At 40.9% G+C, this 25,040-nt stretch overlaps 2 protein-coding genes and 1 pseudogene across 5 annotated transcripts in view; 1 reads left to right on the plus strand and 2 right to left on the minus strand.

The window, feature by feature from the left end:
- The window catches only part of ANP32A (acidic nuclear phosphoprotein 32 family member A), a 31,253-nt gene extending 17,349 nt beyond the window's left edge, over nucleotides 1-13,904 (plus strand). The window contains exons 2-7 of the mRNA XM_020808153.3: nucleotides 2,112-2,261; nucleotides 9,027-9,149; nucleotides 10,343-10,541; nucleotides 11,253-11,350; nucleotides 11,579-11,639; nucleotides 12,153-13,904. Of these exons, the coding sequence (XP_020663812.3) occupies nucleotides 2,112-2,261; nucleotides 9,027-9,149; nucleotides 10,343-10,541; nucleotides 11,253-11,350; nucleotides 11,579-11,639; nucleotides 12,153-12,214 (693 nt within the window). The 3' untranslated portion in view covers nucleotides 12,215-13,904. The remainder of the gene's footprint in view (nucleotides 1-2,111; nucleotides 2,262-9,026; nucleotides 9,150-10,342; nucleotides 10,542-11,252; nucleotides 11,351-11,578; nucleotides 11,640-12,152) is intronic.
- On the minus strand, nucleotides 2,696-2,850 carry LOC140702488 (U1 spliceosomal RNA; annotated as a pseudogene).
- A 604-nt stretch (nucleotides 13,905-14,508) lies between the features above and the next one.
- Nucleotides 14,509-25,040, minus strand: part of CORO2B (coronin 2B) — a 173,548-nt gene continuing 163,016 nt past the window's right edge. For all 4 annotated transcript variants that reach the window (XM_020808151.3, XM_078380873.1, XM_020808150.3 and 1 more), the window contains 3 exons: nucleotides 19,908-19,998; nucleotides 17,865-18,004; nucleotides 14,509-17,540 (listed from right to left, as the gene is read on the minus strand). In XM_020808151.3, coding sequence (XP_020663810.1) covers nucleotides 17,403-17,540; nucleotides 17,865-18,004; nucleotides 19,908-19,998 — 369 coding nt within the window. In that variant the 3' untranslated portion in view covers nucleotides 14,509-17,402. The remainder of the gene's footprint in view (nucleotides 17,541-17,864; nucleotides 18,005-19,907; nucleotides 19,999-25,040) is intronic.

A 25,040-nucleotide genomic window follows, 5' to 3' on the forward strand; every position in this document is an offset into this window, starting at 1 on the left:
CTGGTCCCAGCCGAGCAAAATCAGATTTTTTGCACTCCCTAGGTTGATATTCTTAGAAATTCTGTGTTCACTTCATTCATTTCTTTAAATACTGTATATGTCACCCTCAGGAAGTGGCTTGCAATACTGAAATGTCAGTGCCTTTTTAAAGAATTCTTCTGGAAGATCATAGCCAAGATGTTGGTCTTTCTGGGAGTAGATGGAAGCAAAGAAAGAAAGTAGACTGACAGTGCTGTTGTTTAGATAACCTGTTTGATCACTGTTTATATGACGGGGGTATTGTGTAGAGAAGATGTGTGGGCTCTTGATCTTTGAAGAGAAGGATGACCTTAAGATGACATACTAAAGAATCTGCAAAATGCATTTTTGGACTATAATACCCAGTGTGATTAAAAAACAAATCAACAAACCAGAATGGGTACCCAGAAGTAACCTATTGCAGGACATACTTAGAAGAGAAAATGACTGAACACTACTTTCGTTGTTATTTAGTCGTTAAGTCGTATCCGACTCTTCGTGACCCATGGACCAGAGCATGCCAGGCACTCCTGTCTTCCACTGCCTCCTGGAGTTGGGTTAAATTCATGTTGGTCCCCTTCTCCTCTTGACTTCACACTTTCCCAACATCAGGGTCTTTTCCATGGAGATTTCTCTTCCCATGAGATGGCCAAAGTATTGGAGCCTCAGCTTTAGGACCTGTCCTTCCAGTGAGCACTCAAGGTTCATTTCCTTCAAAATGGATAGGTTTGTTCTCTTTGCAGTCCAGGGGACTCGCAAAAGTCTCCTCCAGCACCACAACTCAGAAGCATCAATTCTTTGGTGGCCAGCCTTCTTTATGGTCCAGCTGTCACTTCCATACATCGCTACTGGGAAAAACCATAGCTATGACTATGCGGACCTTTGTCGGCAAAGTGATGTCTCTGCTTTTTAAGATGCTGTCAAGGTTTGTCATTGCTTTCCTCCTAAGAAGCAGGCGTCTTCTAATTTCGGGGCTGCTGTCAGCATTTGCAGTTATCATGGAGCCCAAGAAGGTAAAATCTGTCACTGCCTCCATATTTTCCCCTTCTGTCTGCCAGGAGGTGATGGGACCAGTGGCTGTGATCTTAGTTTTTTTTGATGTTGAATTTCAGCCCATTTTCGGCACTCTCTTTCACTCTCATTTTTCATTCCTCCTCACTTTCTGCCATCAAAGTGGTATCATCTGCATATCTGAGGTTGTTGAGATTTCTTTCGGCAATTGTAATTCCGGTTTGGGATTTCTCCAGTCCAGCCTTTCGCATGATGTATTAGTTGTTACTAGTTGTTACTTTAAGTCCACAACTAAGACCACTCACATCTATCATATGTGATTTACAGCCCATCCTCAACACTTCACTCTCCTAAACTTTAACCAGCCAATCATGATCTCTGTATGTTGATGCCATGTATAAATAATTGCCATGTTATATCTCTCTGACATCTGAAGAAGGGGATTTTATCCATGAAAGCTCACATTAAAATATAGCAGCTTTTAAGATACAACTACATTTTCGCCTCTTTAATTTCTTCTTTAGTTTTATTTTGTTTTTACCTAAAATGCTTAATATGACAGGCATATATCAGTGGCCATATTCTCAGACTATTAGAACTCAGAAGCCTAACCAGTATAGCCAGTTGTTGGAGCTTCTGGGAGTCATGTATGCAAAGAACTCCTGGCATACATGAACAGTGAGTAAGATATTTATATAATATTGTAGCCTATGATTCATACATGATGGCTTAAATTCTGTTGTTTTGTGTACTAAGTTGCAGCTGGATTAGGCCTATTGAACCATTGGAACTTGGGGAGGAACTGACTTACTAGATCCCTACTGATTCAGTGAGCCTATTCTAGTTGTGGCTTACTATGCTAAGCAACAGCCAACATGTTCCTTGAAGATGAATGTCATTTGAGTTCAGTAGTACCTACTCTAAAGTAAGTGGGCTTTGGATTTATGTCAGTCCAGGTGTGCCTGCATTTGGGTGAGACTTGGAGGGACTGTGTAAAATGAGTCAAGAAATACAACATTGATTGCTGTGATTTTTGCAACTAAATATGATTCCTTACTGTTTTATATAATTTTTATCTCTAGGTTAAAGAACTTGTTCTTGACAACTGTAGGTCAAATGAAGGCAAAATTGAAGGTCTCACAGATGAATTTGAAGAGCTGGAGTTCTTAAGTACAATCAATGTATGCCTCACTTCAGTTGCAAACTTACCAAAGTTAAACAAACTTAAGAAGGTAAGTAAATGCCCTATCTGTTCACTAATTTTATAAAGAGAACAGAGGCCAGATCTTGATTATTTGTATACAGTGGCTTAATTGTAACACCATAAACTGCAGCAACAAATTGTGGCTACCGTATTTTTCGCTCCATAAGACGCGCTTTTTCTCTCTAAAAAGGTGGGAGGGAAAGTACATGCATCTTATGGAGTGAATGCAAATAACCCAGGGATCAGCCACCACCACCCAAAAGCCTCCCACTGCCATGCCAGGAGGCCTCTGAACTGGCAGCAGAGACTGCTTGCTGTTCAGACCTCAGCATTCTGCACTGCTGGCTTTCCAAGATCTGCTCCCTGCAGCTCAACTGGAAAACCAGCAAGGCAAACAGGCCTGTGGCAGCAAGCAATGCAAACAGCCAAGGACCAAAGGGGAAGGAGTGATTCTATAAAAACCAGGGGAAACCAGAAACACAGTCCCCCATTTAGGCAGTTGATTTTCCCACATTTGGGGAAATCACAGGGGTCAGCTCATCTGAAGTGCAATAGATGAGCCTTACCCTGGAAAACCCACTCTTACAAGAATGGTATCTTCCCTGCCAGGTCTGAGTTTGAATGGCCCCTAAGCCTCCTGGCCCTTTGTGTGCCCTGCCCTCAAAAGGCATGGTGACCGTCTGGCTGCACCTCCTGATCAGAACAGGGTTGCATAGCCCCAGTGCTGAAAGAGGCCAGGAGAGCTCCTCAGTGTTTTGGGGTGCCCCACAGGACCCCCATCAGGGGCTAGATGTTCCTCCCACAATCCTCCAGTGCACATATACTAGCATACCTAATATGTGGGGAAGGTGGGGAAAGCAGGAGAAATTGAAACTTTCAGTTAGTGAAGAGGCTGCTTGTCTGCTTCCTTGCTAGTCCAAGCAGTTAGAGAGCTGCTTGTTTTTCTTTAAAAGCTTCTTGTTTTGAGTTAAACCCTGTTTGGATTAAAAGGTGCTCCGTTTGAGTTGAAACCTGCTTGCCTGGGAAGCGGCTGATCAGCTGTTAGGTGGGGAAAGGGCAGGAACAGAGAAGAGCACAAAATGGCTGCTGTCTGCAGGCTGCCTGCTGGCATTTAGCTGTTTGGGGCTCTTTTTTGGCTGTTCTGGGGTCTACCAAGGCACTGTGAAGAGCCAGGCTCAGTCTACAGTACCTGGTAAGTGAATTTCTTTTAGGTTTTTTAAAGTTTCTGACCTTTTTCAATGTATTTCTATGGGAAATTTGGATTCAACTGGCAAACTTTTCAACTAGTTCTGAGCATCTAATAGAGAATGTATTTCCAAAGGGTGTTGCAGCAAGGAAACTAACTGTGCCTCGTGACTTCTAACTGGATTACAGTACCTGCTTCCTGATTTCAGTTACTATAGTTTGTATTCAGTTTTTTTGGCTGGTCAAGAACATTGTTCCTGGCTTTGTGTGTTGTGCCTTGCATGCTATAAACGTTCAATTATGTCAGAAAATGGAGATTTGGTCTTATGCAGAGCATGTGCTACTGCTGGTGAATGGGATCAGGTTAAGCTTTGTGTTGCTGTTCTTTTGCATAACCTAAAGTAAATAAGGAAAACCAGCTGTTAAATAGTTTAATTCCACTATTTATCCTCCACACAACTAAAAGGGACCTCTCAATGCAGTGCCCAATCAGACAAACCATTTCTAATTTAGTATAGGATTGAGCTGTAGATGGGCAGAGTTGCACAACAATCTCATCTGTCATTTCTATAAGCATGGGGAGGAGGTGGATGAAAGGAAATGTAAAATATAGGTAGCGTGGTATAGGTCTTATCACTGGCTGATAATGGTCTATATGTACTTGAATTAAATTTATGGTACATGAGTACACAAAGCTTTAAGTCTCTCCATTTGTTAATGACAGTGGTAATGGTTCTTAATGCCACTGTTGACTGCTGTTCACTTTACATGGTTCAAATGTTATTCTGTTATAGTGTATTAAATATTTTATTACACTATTTGGTTCAGAATATATTTTCCCTGTTTAACCCCTCTAAAAATTATGTGCGTCTTAAGATCCGGAGCGTCTTATGGAGCAAAAAATACGGTAATTAAAGAGTTGATGGTTTTATTCCTCATCACGTGCCAAGTCATGCAGTTGCCACACAATGAAAAATACAAACATCAACTCCTTGATTAGCAACAGTTCACTGCTACAGCTTACATAGTTCCACTTATTCTGGCATACCTAAGTGTTAGGATACTGACCAATATGTTTCTTAAGTACGGAATTAATTGTTCCCTTTAGAGGGTCTGTTACTTGATATTTATATACATGTCTGTTGTACTCTATGATTATTGAGCTTTTGCTAAGTAGAAAATCCTCCATGTAGTATCACTAGATTATGTTGGTTATGCAAATGGTGATATCTGCAGAGAAAATTCATATAATGCCTGCATAAAGGCAATATTTGCACAAGTGTTGCAATCCAGCATTACTGTGTGGGTGGGAGATTCAACAGAATGCTGCAGAAGCTCAGAAGAATACTGGCCTGTGTGTTTGAAGGAATGTGCAGTTGCCCATGAAAGCTTATGCCAAGTAAAACTTGTTCACGATTATACCACAAAATTTCTTGGTTCTGTTGTTCAAACAGACAGCAGACTAACATAGTGGCTCCTCTTGATGTTTAACCAAATGTTTTGGCTTTCGTACGATATAAAAGTAAAGCTAAATGTAGATGATATCAGCAGTTGGTAGGATTAAGGTAAATTTTATTAATGCAGTTAGGTTTACTAAAGTGAGTATGCTTCCTATATAATAATTCCCCCACTTCCCATCTCCTCTTATTTTTCTGCTTTTTTACTCCTCTTGTTTGCATCACACTACCATGGGACAGAGTCTGCCATTTATTGCCTTTAGCTTGTATTCATCAGTTTGGGTTTTCTTGGTGTCTTTGTCTTATGCTGTGGAATTTTCTGTCTGATTGCCTCATTTCCATGAGCACTGCACACCTTGTCCACCCTTCTGCCATTCTGCTTCTTTCTTCTGTGACTTTCAGTCCACTAATCTATTGGTTTCCTGTCCCTCCCCTTTGTGGCTTCTTCTTCTTCTTTGACTGCCCAGTCTGAATTTTAGTTCATCCTTCTCTTCAGCATTTGACGCATTTACTTCATTCTCTCAGCAAACTTTTCTACCTTCTCACTCCTGGCCCAGTGCATCTGTTTGATACCTTTATGCACATTTTCAAGCTGCTGAAGTCCTGAGTAGAACAAAACAACTTGGGCGACTTTGTCCACCATAACCTAATGTCTCTTCCTTCTCGTCTACCTCCTCTGTACCTAAGTGGCACCTTCAAATCACACCAAGCCTAGGAATCCTCCACACCTATTTCCTGCTTGTGGTCCTCTGCAACAGTGGTCCCCAACCTTTTTAACTCCACAGACCGGTTGGGGAAGGTGGGGCACCCCCCCCCACACACGCAGGCATGAAGGAGCAGACGCGCGGGCACACAAACACTCGCGCGCATGTGCGAAGGAGCAGGTGCACACATGTGCTCATGCAGGCACAAAGGGCAAGGTAGAGCCCGGGGAGCACTTGCAAAGGGATGGGGGCACTTGCACACACTCACACACATGCGCAAAGGGGCTGTGGGGGGTAGGAGTGCGCGTGGGGTGGGAGCAGACGCGCGGGCACACAAACACTCGCGCGCATGTGCGAAGGAGCAGGTGCACACATGTGCTCATGCAGGCACAAAGGGCAAGGTAGAGCCCAGGGAGCACTTGCAAAGGGATGGGGGCACTTGCACACACTCACACACGTGCGCAAAGGGGCTGTGGGGGGTAGGAGTGCGCGTGGGGTGGGTGGGAGATCTGTCTCCGCGGCCCGGCCCGGGCCACAGACTAGCTCCAGGGCACAGATCGGGTTGGGAACCCCTGTTCTACAAGACTAGCCTGTTGCTCCTTTCTTTGCTCTCTGCCCCACACAGACTTTTCTCCTCCAGTGCTGAAACTGAGACCATTTGTTCTTTGTGATCTCTGTGAATCACACGTGCTGGTTCTTTTTGAACCTGTGTGAAACTCTTCAGAATATTTCCAGAGCTAGATGTCCATTAGGTCAACTCCCTGCACTGTGCATACTCCTTCATCCTATGGAGAATACTCGGTTCCCTTTCAGCCGCCACTGAGGAAACATCTCTACTTATTTGTCTAGTTAGTACCTTTATACCATGGTGGTAAGAACTATTTACTAAATATAAAGTAAATAGATTTCTCAGCCATTATCTGTTTCTTCATCTCCCTTTTCATTTTTTTTGTCATAAGTCATTTAAAAAAATAATCATTAGTATTTGTCATGTTTGAAGCCTTCCCGTCTGTTATGGTTCCTGCAAGCCCATTTAAGAAGTGCATCCTTAAACTAACAAGGTACCCCTCACTGATGGACACTTGAAGCGCCTTTACTCTTTAGGTGAGAGGCATCAAACCCCAAACTGCTAGATTTGTCATAAATTCACCAACATTGCCACAAAGAACCATCTATCCTGACTAAAATGTTATTTGTTGGAAAATTTGCTACACGTGGTAGATACTTGTCACAAATGATGACTTTGATCTCTACAATCACTATTTGCAAAATGCCATCTAAGCAAATACTCACAGAGGCAGTACAGTCAGAGGCTGCTTCAACTAGGAGTCAAGATGACCCAGCTCCTCATGAAATGCAGTCTAAACAGACATCTTCCCTCAACATTGAGGTCAGACCCTTGTCTTTGAGATTAGCACCCAAGTCAGTGTCGACCTCCACAGCAAAAAAGAGGGGAAAGCCCACAGATTCCAAGGGCCGCAAAGTAAAAGCCAAAGAAGTCACTAGCCAGAACTTCAACTCAGGATGACTTGGTCTGTTTCAGATCAGAGGAGGACATCTCTCAAATTATGCATCTTCACTAGCCCTCAGCCATTCCAAGGAATGGAAGATCTAAGTTACCTGTCCTGTGATATAAGAGCCCTAAGGATATACAACCTGATAAAATAGCTCAATGCTGGGAACATCATTCTTCCTCTGATTCCCAATCAACAGTATGGGAAAAAAGTTTTCCACCATGAAAGAGATCACACAGATCATACTACTCAAAGGCTACAATGGAAACAATGTAACCATATTATTTTGGCACCATGCTATACCTGCCACATTTCTATCCTGGACTGGAGGGGCACTTTCCACCACCTTTTCCTTATCAGAGGGTGCAGGTAGAGAAGCCGTTTGGCTCTGTCCACGGCTTGTCAGAATAGTCACCGATGTCAGCACATTATGCCAATCAATATGATAAAGATACTTGACATTGAGGTTGCTGGAACCAAGGCAGTCCTTTGGTCTTTAAATTGCCACTACTGAAAAGACCTTGTAAACAAAGAATTGATCCTGATCATAATCCATCACAATCAGTTTCAGAAATTTCTGTCCTAGACTGTCTAAAGAACATCCTTGACACCAAGGGAAAGGTGAAGTGTCAAGACAGCATTGATACCAACCACTAGACAGTATCCATTGGTTTCAGTATCCCCTTCATCCAGATCACCAACACCGGGTCAGAATTGCCTCTGAAGATCCTAGGAACAAAACTCCTAGGATAACTTGGCAAACAAAAAAGATGCACAACATACTCATGGTACCAAACAGGCTTAAAAACGCATTTAAACCACTGTCTAAACACACCAAAGTCTTAAGCAAAAAGAACACCACTACGGAAAGCACACTTACAAAGCATATTTCTTCTTTAGCTGCTAAAAAGGACCGTAAAACTCCTCATGTTCCTGCAGAAAAGACCAGGCAATGATTACACTTAATCATTCTCAAGGTTCTGACTCAGAAAATGAATTTTTAGATCACTGCGAAATCTTAGCCACTACACCAGAGTCAGATAATGGAAACAGGAATCCACCTTTTTCGTCTGAGGATTTTCATTCATACTTGGATCTGTTGTTTTGAAGTCACTACAGTTAGAGATCCAAAGACCACCTTCACGATGGTCTGATCCTATGTATGTCCAGATAAACAAAGTGCAGCTACACCACTACACATTAGAATGTTACTATCCTCCTACTGCCAGCTGCCAGAAGAGTTGAGAATCTTTATAAGATTTGTGACTAAGAGGCCATATTTCTGCTGAAATACCTACCACCTAATTCCATCATTGTGATGACTTCCCAAATCAGGTCAAGAGGAATTCACAACACAACTCTCATCAACATGGATATGATTGGTAGAAAAATACACCATGGCATTGAAAATATGAGTAGAAGACTACTAGGTAGCAATAGGATGCAGATACTCGTAGGATAAAAATCAACCCCTCTCTACCTGAGGATAAGAGGATCCTGGCCCTAACATTCCAATAGGAAGCCTTGTCTTCACACAACTGATACAGTCTGCCAGATATGCAACAATATGCATGGTCTTGATTGACTGGTCTTTCAAAAGACTTACTGTGGTTTCCACCCAGGTCATAAATATTAATGTGCTATCTGCATGGACCAATGAGAGTGCTGGAGCGGCAGAGTCATAAGATATAGGATTCTCTGCAGGGGGAGGAGAGATTATAGGATAAGAGATTGAAGAGTTTGAGTTTGGGAGTTTGGAGTCGAGAGACAGTTTGGGAAGGCAGTAGAGAATAGAAAGGAAGCTTGTTTTAGTTGAGAGTTAACAACACTGACTGGGTTACTCACCCTTATAGAAATAATAAATGAATGCTGTATATATTTAAAATGTAATAAAAGAGTTTCATTTAATGTGGTCAACATTTCTCATCCTCAGCTTGAGCTAAGTGACAACAGAATCTCAGGAGGATTGGAAGTATTGGCAGAAAAATGTCCAAATCTCACACACCTAAACCTAAGTGGAAACAAAATAAAAGATCTCAGTACTATAGAGCCTTTGGTAAGTACTGTATGTGCAAACTTCGTCAAGAACCTTTTGTGCCATGATGTAGCTCTACAGTCTTGCAGGTATATTTTTCTCTTTTTCTCATTATAAACATGCAGAGCTTCACAGCTCTCCACCACTTCCCCACTAATTTGTATTTCTTTGAGCATGGATGGAAATGGTTCCCACATAATTTTATTATGAATGAGACCAGGAAGCAACAGAGTCCCATTAGGTGCAAAAGGCAGGGGCCCAAGAAGCTATGGACCACCACTGTTTTGAAATCCTGGACAAGCTGCAAGGGGAGGCTCAACCTTCCCAGTGTCAAAACCTGAACAGCAGCCCTCCCTGAAAAGTGCTTGTTAAGAATGAGACTAGAAAAGAGCAGAGGCTAGATTTGGACTATAGAGCCTTTGAAGTTCTTCCTCTTTGTCCCTAAGTCGTACCAGCTTTCCAAATGGCTTCTCCTACAATGCTGCCATACTTCGTTTGTCTGATGCTTTGGATTGCTGCCTCTCTGCCAAGAAAAGAGAACTCTAAAAGGAGAAACCAGTACACCAAAAGTGTTCTATGTAGACTGGTGGTTTCCCCTGGAGTCAGACTTGCTTGTCTGTGCTACCATTTTTCTAGCTTAAGTTTCTCCATAATTTTGTTCTGCCTGGTAAAAGTTCTTTCCTCATTGAATGTGAAATATGAGCAAGCGTTCTTCAGAACCAAAAGTAAAAATTCAGTCTTTCCTAGGATGTTCTCATCCTTTCTCTTGGCTTGAAAGGCTATGCATACAGATTTGGTAGTTTTTCCACAGCTCCCTCTGGTGGTCATCTGAAGGAATGTAATCTGAAAGTGAACAGGGAAGACTTCCTTGAGTGGTGTTTCGCATTCCAGCCCAGCCTGACATGATAAGTTTATTGCTTCTGCTCTTGGAGGTCTCAGAGTTCTGAAGCTTTTTCATGCGGTGTCCCAGCGGCACGGCACCTTAGTTGAGTCCGGAGCCCAGCTTTTCCCAGCCTACTTACTTCCCAGTGTGTTGAATGAAACCCTTTTTTGGTTGGGAGAAGGCTGCTCTAAATCTGAAATGGCTTGAGCAGCCTGGAATGCTCCTTATGTATGAAAAACTTCCTTTCCATTTCCTGGGGCTTCTCCACTTTTAAGCTTATCTAGTCTTTTGGTGTATATCAGTGAAAGAAATCTCTCCTTTTGCCTTTCAGGAAAAGTTAGAAAATCTGAAGAGTTTAGATCTTTTCAATTGTGAAGTTACTAACTTGAATGACTACAGAGACAATGTCTTCAAACTCCTCCCACAACTCACTTATCTGGATGGATATGACCGAGATGATAAGGAGGCTCCTGATTCAGATGCAGAGGGCTATGTGGAAGGCGTCGATGATGAGGAGGAAGAGGAAGATGGTAGGTCACGTCATTTGGGCTTCTGAATAGCTATTCCCAAGAGACAAAATTTTTAGTCGTGGGATGTGTGCACTTTCAGCAGAACACACTGTCACTCTCAACAGTAATAGCACTCCTGTGTACCTTGATAAAGGCATGTGTGCTGCTTACTGCAGCAGGATGTGTCTTCATGTAGGGGAGGAGGAAGAAGGGGGTAAAAACACAAGAGCTGCTGGTAGCTTCAGAAAATAAGTTGTAGAGATAATCAAACATAGGAGAAACAATTTCCAGGATGAGGAGATAGTAGCTTAAATTTCAGTTTAAAAAGAAATTCTGACAGAAGGATTTGTGAAGAAGGGGAAAGACTGTCTCAATTACTGTTTTGCGCAATAGCCAAATAGAACTTGCATGTATGGGTGCACTATAGCTTTAAATAGGGGATGTCAGGAACAAATAAGACTGTTGTCTTCATTGAGCATTTTGCCTAAGCATCTGCCTGGTGTTCCTTGGTAGAATACTGATTGACCAGACGAAGCAGCAGGAGGTGGTATAGTTTAAAAAAAAACTTACAATAGGTGCCACCTCTGTGAAGTTACAATGGAAAGCCACACTTGGGCACCTCCCTTCTCTCAGTCTTTGTGCAGTGGCTCTTCTTGCCACATGAGTGCAGGACTGATTCCACCGAACATGTCAGCAGCAAACTAACATGGTGACCTTGTCTGCTTTTTGCAGAGGAGGAATATGATGAGGATGCTCAGGTAGTAGAAGACGAAGAAGAGGAGGAGGAAGAGGAAGAAGGAGAAGAGGAGGATATCAGTGGGGAAGAGGAGGTAAGAATGTAGTAGCTTGGTGGGTGGGTTTGGGGAAAAGAAGTGGATGAGAATTGCTTGCGTTGGAGTGCTGGCATGATAGATCACTGATGAACCTGAGTGCTCAACTCTTTTTGAACCAGCGGTGGTGGTGTTTTCTTTCCTCTTCCAACACTTGTATATAGCTTTATCAGCTTGGAAAAACTTGAGGAAAGTTTTTTCCCCACTTTCTTTGTCTGCTTTCCACAGGAGGATGAGGAAGGTTATAATGATGGTGAAGTAGATGATGAAGAGGAAGATGAAGAAGCTGGTAAGCAGGGAATGAGTACTGGGGAAATTTTCTTATAAATAGGCTTTACAGTACTGCCCTCGCATCTAGTAAGATACACAAAATGTTGCATGGGCAAATTGAAGGTGCCGCATCAGAGAGAATGTCTCTGTATGTGGTGGGCAAAGCATAGTCCTTCTGGCATTGTTTGCAGTCCCTTGGATGGGACTGGAAAAATTGCTGGTCCATGTTTATCCGTCCCTCCTACAGATTAGTGGCCATTTATGCAATGGCCACTTCCCAAACCAACGTGGGCACAAGCTTTATTGTGCTTTGCAGAACATTGCTAGATTGTATATGGGACTTAAGATCATGTGCTCCACTTGATATGAAAGGAGAATTCAGCAACGTAAAGCTTTTTAAACTGGGAAAATTCTGCAGTTGGAGAAGTTTCCCTGCCATGGACCAAGTAGTCATACCTGGGGCCTGTGTGGGGTCTAGCAGATGTGTATCATTTGTGGCAGACCTCTAACCTGACTGCAATTCCTTTCTCAGATGAAGAAAGAGGGGAGAAGAGAAAACGAGAGGCTGATGATGAAGGAGATGAAGATGATTAATCTCAACATAATCTGTTTTGGGCCCAGGGGAGGGGACAAATCTCCTATTGTGATTTGACTGTTCCTACCCTGTTTCACCCATCCTCAGCCCCCCTTTGCAGAGTGTAATGTTCCTGTGGGATTGAGAAGGAAATGCATAATTATGTGGGTGAGGGAGTTAAAATAACATTTTTTTATAAAAACAGCCACTCCTGTTTCTGGAGAATTTCCTTTTGTGTTTGTTATTAGTTCCTGTTAATGCAATAGCAAATATAAAGCAAGCAGTACATTTGTTTGTTTGTTGTTTCTTGGAGTGGATTATCCTGGAATTTTAGATTTTAAAAAATGCAGTTTTTTTTTTAAAAAGTGGGCAAAGATTTCCATATGTGATGCGAAGGTGGCTAGAATGGAAATGGTGGTGAGACCATTGAGGTTCTTTAAACTGAAGGTATTTACTAGTCTATGAGCATATTATAAGAGTTTTTTCTTTTTCACCTCTGAATGCAAAACGTGCTGTGAAAGTGTTCCAGTGACAGCCACAGGGGTGCAAACAGCATCTTGGTAAAGTGTTTTCTTTGTTACCTGTTCATGAATGGCTGCCATTTCCAGGACACAATTTTCCTGTTTTCTCTAGATTAATAAATAATAATAATAATAATAATAATAATAATAATAATAATAATAATAATAATAATAATAATAATAATAATAATAATAATAATAATAATAATAATAATAATAATAATAATAATAATAAACTGCAGAGCTGGAAGGAACCCTATGAATCATCATGTCCAGCCCCTGTCAAGGAGGCCCAGTGGGGGATTGAACTCCTACTCTCTGGCTCCACAGCCAGATGCCTAAACCACTGAGCCATTGAGCAGTTCTAATTTCACTGTCTGTAAATAGTGACCAAATATGAAATCCCCTTCCCTCTTTGTTACCTTGTTTGTTTGTTTGTGAAGGGTGACTTTGCAATTTCTGTTTTATTTTTCAGCATCTTTCTGAGCGCAACCCATTGGGAAAGTTTCTCTGAATGGGAGCTATAACAGAGCAAGGCTGTTCAGTAGCTCCTGTTCTCTTGGGCTGTGCTCTTGATTTGTTTAGAGTGTCTGGGAAAGTTCTCTATAAATGGCAGTCATTGAATACCTATAAATATATATAAAAAGTGTTCTTAATTTCCTGAGTTAACTGATGAAATTAATTTGACAGTTGTAATAAAAAAGAAAAATGTTCTGACCCTTTTAAACTAAGGTGTGTACTATTTTGGTCTGTAAAATATTATATATATAAATATATTAATCCCACCTTGATATTAAGCAATTAGAATATGTTTCCACATGTGCTCTATGATACAGATTTGTACAAACCTTTTCAATACTGAAGGGAATAATACAGCATGTGGGCACAGGCTGATTCTTTTCATACACTCAAGCATGGAATGCTAACACAAGAGTTGTATTTTCTTACTTAGTTGCAAAGAGTCAGTAAGTTGACTGCAAAGTACCTAGCTGAATGTACAGTTTTAATCTCATACCCCTCTTTAAAAATAGTGATAGAAGTGACTTGTATTTCTTAGTCAAGAGCTCATCTGTGTATACAAAAAACAAAAACGTGACATCCTTCCCTCTTACTCCCCAAAGAGCCAAACTTTTTGAGTTTTATGTCTTGTTTGTCAATGATGAATTTCAATAAATCTTTTTATACAGTTTTTTTTCCTGTGGCTTATTGAAATAAAGTGGGCCACTGGGAAACTGCTTGTCTTTAAAGAGGGTACACCTCAATAACTTCTTTCGGATTATTTTTAGCAATACTTTAACTTGTTCTTTCAAAATTAGTCATGCAAGCTAATTAATTCCTGCACATACTTCACCAGAATATAATAGGATCTCTGAATGCCAGATGCATGCCCCACTATCATGCCTTTAACTTGGGATATTCCCACAGGGCCACTTGGTTTAGATTCAGTCTGATTCAAAAGGATGCTTGTGCTGATTTATTTTTCATGGCAGGCCAAACTAATCACTAACTAATCAGTAATCACTGGGGCAACATTGAGGGATAAAGGACTCAACTTAGATGTGCAGTGAGAAGCTTCTTGCCTTGCATGTGGTGGTTTTATGAAAAGGGTTAGGCAAACTTACCAGCCCTGACCATGAATAGCCACTCTTGTTCTGCAGGAGCGCAATATTCAGTACTTGAAGCTTCATAACATTGATTTTCCTTTGCTTATTGGTCAATTATTCTCCTCTTCCTTGTTCAGGCTTCAAGTTCCCACCCCACACAGAAAGCAAAAGAAGACCATTACAGGCTGGTTTGGTAACTTTTTAAAATTTTGTATTTTTTTGTGGCAGCATAAATAATAAGTGAGTGATAAACACTGAAATGGAGCAGGAGGGATTAGGCACAGAACACACCGTAAACAGCGGCTGTAGGACTGGTGAAGAAAAACGTAATTGCCTAACTGATACTTGGTGTGAAAGGGGAGAGCTTAGGGGACAGACCCAAGATGGCTAATTAAACACAGATTCATCAAGGTTTTCTTGCAACCTTGCTCTAATACTGAAGAGATGTGATTGTCTATATCATGAGGGCAATGGAAATGTAAAATTGGTGCCTGAAGCACTTGCATCAAAGGGAACCCAATATGTGAAGATATAATTAGCCCCATGGACAAAGCTGTAATTGCCAGAATGCACTGAGTATCACCGAAGCCATGTACTCTGCTTCCCTGCAGCCGTAACATTTTCATGGAACAACAAGCCATAGAAAGACTTGCATTTTAGGTGCAGGATTTCTCAGAACATGCCAACCAACCAGCTTCTCTGAGCCAGCTCCAATAGATCTAGCCAAAAATGTGTTGACATGTTTTGGGGCAACAATTTATGCCAGTTCCATCTGTAGATGTACATGTTTTATGTGCATTTACATGTAGTGTTTTCACAGTGAAAAGCCTCACCTATCATCCCCACTGATTCCATTACAGGTTTTTGCACTGATGACTAAAAGTGTTAGTTCTAAATTTTATTCTAGAGGATTGAGGTGCCCAGATAGCTCAGTGGTTTGGGTAACTGGCTGCAGAGCCACAGGTTGGGAGTTCTATTTGCTATGGTGCCTCTTGTGAGTAGAGCCAGCCTATGTGGCCTTGGGCAAGCTGCACAGTCCCAGGATGTCCCTAGAAGAAGAGAATGGAAAATTCTTAAAAAGGATTGCCATAAGTCAGAATTGACTTGCTAGCACATGATTATTGATGTTAGGACTACAATTACTCAATTTCCTCCCCACTTAATCAAAGGTTTTTAAAAAACCAGTTGGATTTCAGTGTCTAAGTATGTGCCCAGTCACATAGCCAACATGCATCTGGCACTTGCTCAGCACCACCTCAGTTAACTGCAACCATCTTCCATTATTCCTTTTGTACGGCTAGTCTAATTTTTACTGGTGATCAGCCTGGTGAGGATGTAAGATATTTATGTTCTCTATAGGAAGTTCTGTACGACTGCTGAGACTGTCAAGTTCATAAAATGCCTCTTTTAATTTCCAAAACATTTTTCTGAGGAATTTTTCAACAGGTGACATGAAAGTCATGGAGCAGGTGACTTAGGACTCCAACCTAACCAGGTGCAACCAAGGAAGGGTAGTTGGTTGGGTGAAAACTTCTGGTCTCTATTATGTGTGTTGGTACTGGAGACAGCAGCTGTTCATTTAATAAAGCAGGTGCTTGAGTGATGCTGCTGTGCCCAGCCTTGCAATGTGTCAGAAAACACTGGGAAAGATAAGATCAATATAATTAGTACCCTATAGCCTTAGCTTATGCTTGTTTACTCATAAATAAGTCCCATAGTGGGGCTTACAGTGCATTTAGATACACATTTTAAGCACCTTGTAACTACAGCCTGGGGGTGAGTTACAAGTTATATCACTATTTGTAGCTAGTTACTTTGGGGGATAACAAGAGTGTCAGGTTACATTTCAAAAATAATGCATCTAGTAGGAACATTTTTTTTACTTTCAAACGTGTCTTTAGAGGCCCTTTTTAGAAGTAGGAGAAGAATTTTTCAGGTTTTGTGCCATTCTTTTATCCATCCTCAGTTATTGCAACAGGTAGTAAGTTAAATGTAACATATAAGTAACAGTCTGTAGAAGAACCAATGACAAGTTTTTAAAACTTGTAACAAGTAACAACAAAGGGTTACCTTCTAAAAACTGTAAGGAGAATTGGGGAGCTCCTGTTGGTTCCTATGGTGCATATTATCCTTATGCTCCTGTAGTGCATGTTATCCTTATGGGCTGCACAATCTATTAATTACATTTGCCAATGGTATTCAAAGTGGCTTACAGTTTTTACTTGATTCTCATACTAGGTTTGTTTCCTAGACTTGGAACAACTTCTCTGTGTGTGTGTTTGCAGTCATATAAAGAAACAAAACAGCAACACTGTGTAATATGTTAAATGTGTTATCATTAGAAACCAGATTTTGTGTAAGCCCATCTGTCTGGATAGGTTAAATTCCTTCTTGAATATGCCTCTGTATCTAACAGCAGGCATTTGTTGGCACATTGTTTGGCTGTTTGTGTAAATCAATTTGGTGAGTATTTGGGAGGTTAGCATATTTAGGAAAGAGCACATTTTTAAAAAAGCAGCACAGGACCTTAAAAGGATGCTCCTTCCCACAACACCCTCTGCAATATTAAATGGGTGGTGGCATTCATTTTTTTGCTTGTTCAGGATGATGAATGAATGAGCAAACAACTGAATGAATGCTTAGCTTTTCCTTGTAGCTTCCAGTTTTGCAAACCTGAACTTTAGTTCTGTATCCAGTGTGTATTGTCGGTCACAGTTTGCATAGGAAAAGAAAGAATATTAATAGAAAAAATTCAGTTGCCTTCTGCAGAGCATGCAGATTTTTTTTTCTTATCCCTTGAATGGTCAAGGTTGAAATTGTGCCCATTGCTTAATTCCATAACTTTATGGCATTAAGAAACAAATCTATTCTTTTCCAAGAGAAACTTGGGATATACACAGATTCCTTTTTCTTTTCATGCAGTAGTCTTCAGTTACACCATACAAATAATCTAGTGCTAGATAATGACCACAAAGGAAAATACTTCCAGTGTCAGCACAAGGTTTCTGGCTCATGTCATGTGTTAAATGGATACAGTAAAACTAAAGAGTGGGTATAAACAAAGTTTGTATAGGAAATGTCCTTTAGAGTTCATTGTTCTTCGGGCTATTGCGCAAATTTTTCAGCTCCAGCTGTAGCTGTCGGATTCTGATGTCCTTCTGTGAAAGCTCAGTTTTCAGTCGCCGGATCTCATCCTGTTGCCGAAAGAACATTCGGAGGAGCTTGAGGTGAGAGAAAGGGGGGAAAAAAGAGAGTGACTATTGTGTTGTTCTCTGCAGCGTTCTAGTTATTCACCATATTGTAGATGGTGGTAACAAAGACAGACATTCAGATGTTGCAGCGGCAGCATCTGGACCTTAGGTTTGTAACTGTGGGGAGCCATTTTTTCTTTTTTGGTAAAAATGATATGTCAGTTTCCATAAACAAGAGTAGGACCAGCTAAGGATAGACATGGAAGGATGCTAGTTTCCACTCTATGCAACTGGCATTAAAAAGTGCATAAAGGATTATGTTAAGCCTAGAAAGAACAGCTGCCTGTTTCTTACCTCATTCTCTGTTCTGGGGGGCACATTCTCCAAGAGGTCTATTCCATTGACAACAACACTCTTTTTCTCTCTTATAGGTGCTTTAAAAATTACTTGAGATGTTTTCTTATACCCCTCTTTCAAAGACACCAGTATGGGATCTAAGCACAAAAACACACACACACACAAAATCCTGAAGAGATGATAATTGCTAATATATAAAACGTTAGGCAATTTTTATAAACAAGCAAGTTTCCCATGTTTTCTCCATTCCAGATTGTTAGATGGTTTTTTTTAAATATGAGAGTTATGTCTGTTTTACTTTTGCCTTCAGTCCTACCTAACAAGGTGTGTGTATTCCTAATCCAGTTCTGTGGCTACCCTGCCCTCTTTATTACAATGTGAGGAGTCAGCTTGAAGAGTACCACTTGTCTTCAGAACAAGGTGAATACTGCTCACACCTCTTATTTACTGCCAGAGCAGCACTCACAGGCATGCAGTGGGATATCTGGTTGCAAACAATGTGTACAGAGAGTAGATACCTTTTTCTCAAGGCAAAGTGTGCTTTTTTTTTGAAGTACCATTCCTTTTACTTTTTTCACAATGGTGGCAAGAAAGAGGGAAGAGATCCTTCAGGGGGCTTGAGTGGGGTGTAACCTCTGGTGACTGATCCTTGGAAGCCACCTACCCCTGTAGAGGGTTCAGCAAGATTGGAAAATACACATACAACTGTAGATACTGCTTTGTGATTATAATGTTTCTTTGGGCTGTTGTGCACTAGCTTGAGGAATATGGCAACACACATATGGGACTGTTATATTCTAGGATCTTGAATAATACCAAACAACGGGACTAGCAACAGTACCCAGTCCCTTCGCAGACTGTGCCAGTATGGCAGGCTGCTGAAGAGGGAGCCTTTAGTCTACCCCATGCTGTACTTTTGTGCCACCAATACAGCTGGCAAAATACAGTTACATTGCAGATTCAACTCTGCTGTCGTCAGATGATACACAGGGCATAATGCCCTCTGACAGACTCTGGCCTGGTTATTCAATCTGATTTTCAGTGTCTTGAATAATCACCTACTCCTTTTAACAAAAAAAACCACACAAAATAAGATGGAAATATCAACTAATTATGCAAATTTCAAAAGAGAGAAGAACACTAGCATTCAGAATACCACATAACTGTACTCTGCAATTGTTATTTAGAAGGAAATATGATATACACCCAGATTAGAAGCATTACATTCTGAAATTATGGAGAGCTCCAAAAATTATTTACAATTTTTATTTGAAATTGGTTTCCAGCTGAAGCTGTACAGTGGTGCCTCGCTTAGCAATTGCCTCGTTTAACGATGTATTCGCTTAGCGATGAGGTTTTTGGAGCGATCTTGCGCTCCGTTTAGCGATGTTTCCAATGGGGAAATTTCGCATAGCGATGTTCGGGACCTTGCTTCGCCTAGTCCCCGTTTCGCTTAGCGATGTCTTTTTGCTATTTTAAGTGTGTCTTAAAATGTTCAAAAACTGTTTAAAATGCTTGGAATCGTTAGTGCACCCTGTAAAACCTTTGCAAACTTAATTTGGCTTTGCTGTCAAACCTACAGTTCAGTGCATTCCAATGGGGGGGGGGAATTCACCAAAAATTAACGAAGACTCAGAACAAAGCCAAATTAAGTTTGCAAAGGTTTTACAGGGTGCACTAATGATTCCAAGCATTTTAAACAGTTTTTGAACATTTTAAGACACTTTAAAAATAGCGAAAACAGACCTGTCAAAACCATTGAAATGCATTGAAACCTATTCAATGCATTCCAATGGGGGAACCGCGTTTCGCTTAGCGATGTTTCCTATGGCGATTTTCGCTTAAGGATGGTAATCCGTTCCCATTGGAACGGATTATCCGATTTTCAATGCATTCCTATGGGAAATGGTGTTTCGCTTAGTGATGTTTTCCCATAGCGATGTTTTTTTTTGGAACCAGTTAACCTTGCTAAGCGAGGCACCACTGTACTTTATTAAAATTAAGCTCATAGAATGCCATATAACAGTGCTAGCATTTTACCCCTATTCATTCCACTCAGCCATTCGTCTGGTGTGAGGGCAGGTTCTGTTCCTGGAGTCATTGGGTAAATATCCTCTTGGTAAGTTTCTGACTAAAATGGAAAAAGAAGAGAAATGATCAGTTATTAGTAAGTTCCAATTTCACAAGGAAAAACTCAATACCCTTCAGCTTCATTTTCTGAAAGCAGTTAAATAGATAATAGCATTGTTCTTCAATGATCATTTGCAATGAACCTCTCACTGACTGCTGCAAAGGCAACTACCTTAAGCTGTTCTGCATGTATACAGAGGGAAAGGAAGGGCAATCAAGGCAAACAAGGCTAAGGACAAAATATTCAAGCTTCTGTAATAAAAAGGTGAACTAAGGAGAGAGGACTGATTTGCTGAGGTTTGTGTAAAAATTAAGGGGCCAAGCAAATGCACATTAGCACTCAAGAATACAAAAATAGAAAAAACAAGTTGCACTATATAAAATGCATACAATATTTTAAAGCATTCCTGAAGAATTCAAGAAAAACATTACTGAGGTTTCTTATTTGCTCAGAGAGCAATACATATCAAAGTATTTCTTTTTAGAGTGTCATATTACAGTTGTAGATATGTCAACTCACAAGTAAGCCCAATTATTTTCAATGTAACTTACTCCCAAGAAATGTGTACAGCATTCAAGACTTCAAGTTGCAAGGAGAGTATGGACAAGAATCTCATGTAATATGTACACTAATTTTTGGTGAATCCCCCCCCCCATTGGAGTGCACTGAACTGTAGGTGCTCCATAACAATATCTAAAAAAGCTGTGCATATTTAAACATAACAGATTTTATCAATTTTGCAGAATTGGTCAGCAAATCTTGAAGTTGTTCAAAGTGAAATGCTGTTTCTTGTATATCCCAGAACCTTAAGACAACTCCTTCAGGAGCAAGTTCAATCTTATAGCTCAGGGATGGAATAAAGGAAGACAGGCTGCTGTTCATGCCTGAGGCAAACACCAGAAACAGCTAAAGCTGGGCCAGCGGGATCAGCCCCACTCATTAATAGCTGAAATAAGGTCACCTAGCCTAATACCCTTGGTTTTCTGGTATAAGACAATTCCATGAGTTATCTGAGAACACAAGAGAATCTGGGAACCTGTCCTTTATTGAGGTGTTGGCAATCACTAGAACAATTAGCTTTCAGTAAGGGGAAGCAAGGGGGGCATTTTTCAGAGATTTTGGATATACTGTACAGTACTCCAAGATTCCTGCCTAGCCTCGTGGCACAGTGGTTAAACTGTGGTACTGCAGCCAAAAAACTGCTCATGACCCAGGGTTCTGTCCTAGGCAGTAGGCTCAAGGTTGACTCAGCCTTGTATCCTTCCAAAGTCAGTAAAATGAATCGCCAGCTTGCTTGGGGGGGGGGGGGAATGTGTAGCCTGCATAATTAACTTGTAAACCATCCAGAGAGTGCTTGAGGCGCTATGGGGTGGTATATAAGCAGCACACTTTGCTTACCCATGGTTTTCTCAACATGAAGGCAGCACAAGGAACAGATCAAAAATACCACCAAGGTGATCACAGGTAAGTCAGAGTGAGTCATAAAGATGGAAACAACAATGGCCACACCAACAAAGACAAACTTAGAAAGCATTGCAGGGCTCCAACAGCTGACTGAAGACATAAGTGGAATAAAGCACAGCTTCATTCTGTAAGTAGCAAAAGGAACACATGCTTTCCAAAATAAATCAGTGAATTAAGGTCACCAGGAAAGGCCACCACTGGTAGGAGAGGATCCAAATGGCAGTAGTATTGGAAATAAGAGTCCCAAAGGCTTATAGCACATGTTTTTGAAGATGCATAAACATCTTAGCTTTTACATATTTGGTGGTAGAATGGTGGAGTTGTAAGCAGTGAAGTTAAAAGGGAATGCAATGCACAAAATACAGACAGGAGAAATCACATTGATAAAATGTGCCTTTCACAAAACAGCTGTTGCTGATAACAAACATCTTGGTGTTAAGTGAGACTGAACACAAGCATGTGATCCAACAACAAAAATAAGGCTCAGTCCTCAACCTAGTACTTTTCAACAATGACTTGGATGAGGAGGGGGAAGGGAATGCTTATCCGCTTTGCAGATGACACAAAACTGGGTGTTTCAACTAATACCTTGGAAGACAAAATTTTTAAAGCTCCTAATGGGAGCACTGGGCTGAAAACAACAATGACATTTAGCAAGGATAAGTGTAAAGTTTTACACCTTGAAAAGAAACGTACAAGTTACAAGACAGGTAATACTTGGCTTAGCAATACTACATGCACAAAGGATCTTGGGAGTGTTGTAGATCACAAGCTGAATACAGTATGAGCCAACAGTGCAATGTGGGCGCAAAGAACAGCAATGCTATTTAAGGCTGCATTAGCAGAAGTATAGCCTCCGAATCACATACAGTACAAATTCCCTTCTACTTGGCACTGGATAGGTCTCATCTTCAGTACTGTGTCTGGTTCTGGACATCACACTTTAATGAAACATTTTTCAGAGTTGTAACTGTGTTAGTCTGCAACTATTTCAGCAACAAATCCAAACAAAAGCAAAAAAAAAAAAAATACGTTGTGGCTCTTTAAAGACTAACTGCTATATTTTAATGCAATCTTTCATTCCACAACACACTTCTACATCCCCAGCGATGCCAGGACTATCTGTACAAGGTTCCAGAATTACAAGTTGACAGCAAAAAACCCAAAGCAGCAAATAGTAAGTTTGGGTGTGTTTGTGGCAATGTTCCATAAGAACATAGTGATTCAGGTAGACCACCTAGGGTCTACCCGAATCACTGGACAAAGCCAGCAGGGACGGCTGAGGGGCCTAATGCCGAGAGAGGCCCGGAAGGAAAGAACAAGAAACTGGGCGTTCTCGGCAGTGGCCCCTCGGCTATGCAATAGCCTCCCAACTGAAATCCGTCTGGCTCCCTCGCTGGGTGTATTTAAAAGCCAATTAAAAACCTGGCTCTTTAGGCAGGCCTTCCCTCCAGTCAATTAACTGATTCTTTTTTTCTGTTCAACTATTCCACCTTAGCAATGCTTTTAGCAATAAGTTTTAAGTTTTTAGTTTTGAAGGATTTTATTATGTTTGTTACACTGTTGTGTTTTATTATATATGTTAGCCGCCCTGAGTAGACTTTGTCTAGAGGGGCGGGGTAAAACTCTAATAAAAGTAAAGTAAAGTAAAAAAAGAGCTTGTGTTAAAATATGGCAGTCAAAAAAGCATCACTTTTAAAAAAATGTTTTACGTTTCTTTCTGAAATAAGATAGAGACAATTTGTAACAGTTTCAGATGAAGGCAACAGGGATCAGATGACTGGAAATGGGACTGTGAGAAAAGACTGAAAGAACTGGATGTGGTTAGCCTTGAAAAAAGACTGACGAGAGGTACCATAGCACTCTTCAGATACTTGAAAAGTTGTAAAGAGAGGCAGAATCTGTCCTCCATCATTCTGGAATGGAAGACACCTAATAATGGGCTCACATTACACAAAGCCAGCTTTCAGTTGAATATCAGGAAAAATGTCCCAATTGTTAAAGGAGTAAAACAATGGAACCCAATTACCTTGGGAGGTGGTGAATCTCCAACACTGGAAGGCATTCGAAGTTAGACAGCCATCTCACAGATACGCTTCAACTTATATTCATGCATTGAGCAGGCTCAATAGTTTTATAGGGCCCTTCCAATTCCATGATTCTATCCAAATCAAACTTCAGGTGTTGAACTGAGCCTTCTAATGAATTGTAACTCAGCACTGCCATACTCTAATCTTCCTTTGAATTTTCTGTTTCACAGGGTTCTGTGCCAATGATCTTGGAAACCTGGTTTTTGAACATTGCCATTTCTGATCTCAAATTCGTGCCCATTTAAATGCATTTGTTTGAAATATGGTGCTGGAGGAAAGCTTTGAGGATAACTTGGTGCCCCATCCGCCTCCATTTGGACCAAATAAAGGATCTTACTCATCTGTACACATTTAACTGTTGAGCAATTTGAAAAGCCTCATCATATTTTAATATATGTGCTATGACTAATCCCCCTTTTGTGGCTAGTCCATATTTTACACTATATAAATCTTAGAATTTTGAAAAAGATTAAGATCAAATAAGAGATGGATCGCCTTGCCTAAGGAAGCCACAGGCTTGAGTGTGCAGGAGCTGAGGACAGGACATTTTGGAGATTACTCATTCATAGGGTTGCCATAAATTGGAGGTTACTTGACAGCATGTAACAATGATCCATAGGAGCTGATTTGCTTTTCCCAAACCAAATGCAGTAGGGCAATGCTGATAGGAGCTTTGTGGTACAGTGGTTAAACTGCAGTACTGCAACCAAACCTCTGCTCACAATCCCATGTAGCTAGCTTGAGGTTCAATCAGCCTTCCAAGGTTGGTAAATCGAATACCCAGCTTGCGGGGAAGGGGGGATGTATAGCCTGCATAATTAAATTGCAAACCACCCAGAGTGATCTCAGTGCTATAGGACAGTACACTGTATGAGCAGCACACTTTTTTTTTTTGCTCAGTCTCCAAGGTGCCACAAGATGATTTGTTGTTTTTACTATACATTTTTTATAATGGTGGGACATTATCAGAAAGACCACAGGCCCAGGCGAAACAATGAAGTGCTGCAACATCTTAAACTGCAGTCCATTTCGTATGATTACCTGACAAAAGTGAAGTATTTATGACCAATAAAATTTCTACTCTTTAAAACGTAACAAGACTTCGTAGTTTTTTTTTCTGCACTAGATTGAAATACACCTAATCTCCATGTGGCAGAAGAATACATCCATTAAAGGCGACCCATTCTTCTGGTAGAGTTCCATCAGTCCTGCCAGGTCTCCTGCCATCCTGCCCAAAATAGCACAGCAAGGATGCTGGGAATCCTGACAGGCTAATGGGACTTGTCTATAGAAGTCTGGTCCAGGAGGCTGTCTTCCATAACTTTCTGCTTTAAGTCAAAGGTGAATTTCTACTCCTTTTTTTGAGAATCTAGTATGAGCAGCAGGATGGTCTGCATTTAGCGCACAAGACATGCATGGCATTGACAGTCTGCCTGTAAGCACTCCTCATATGGAAAGGGGTAATGAGGGTGCTTCAAAAGTCCTTGT

This window comes from Pogona vitticeps, chromosome 12, assembly GCF_051106095.1.
Source record: "Pogona vitticeps strain Pit_001003342236 chromosome 12, PviZW2.1, whole genome shotgun sequence".
NCBI lineage: Eukaryota > Metazoa > Chordata > Lepidosauria > Squamata > Agamidae > Pogona > Pogona vitticeps.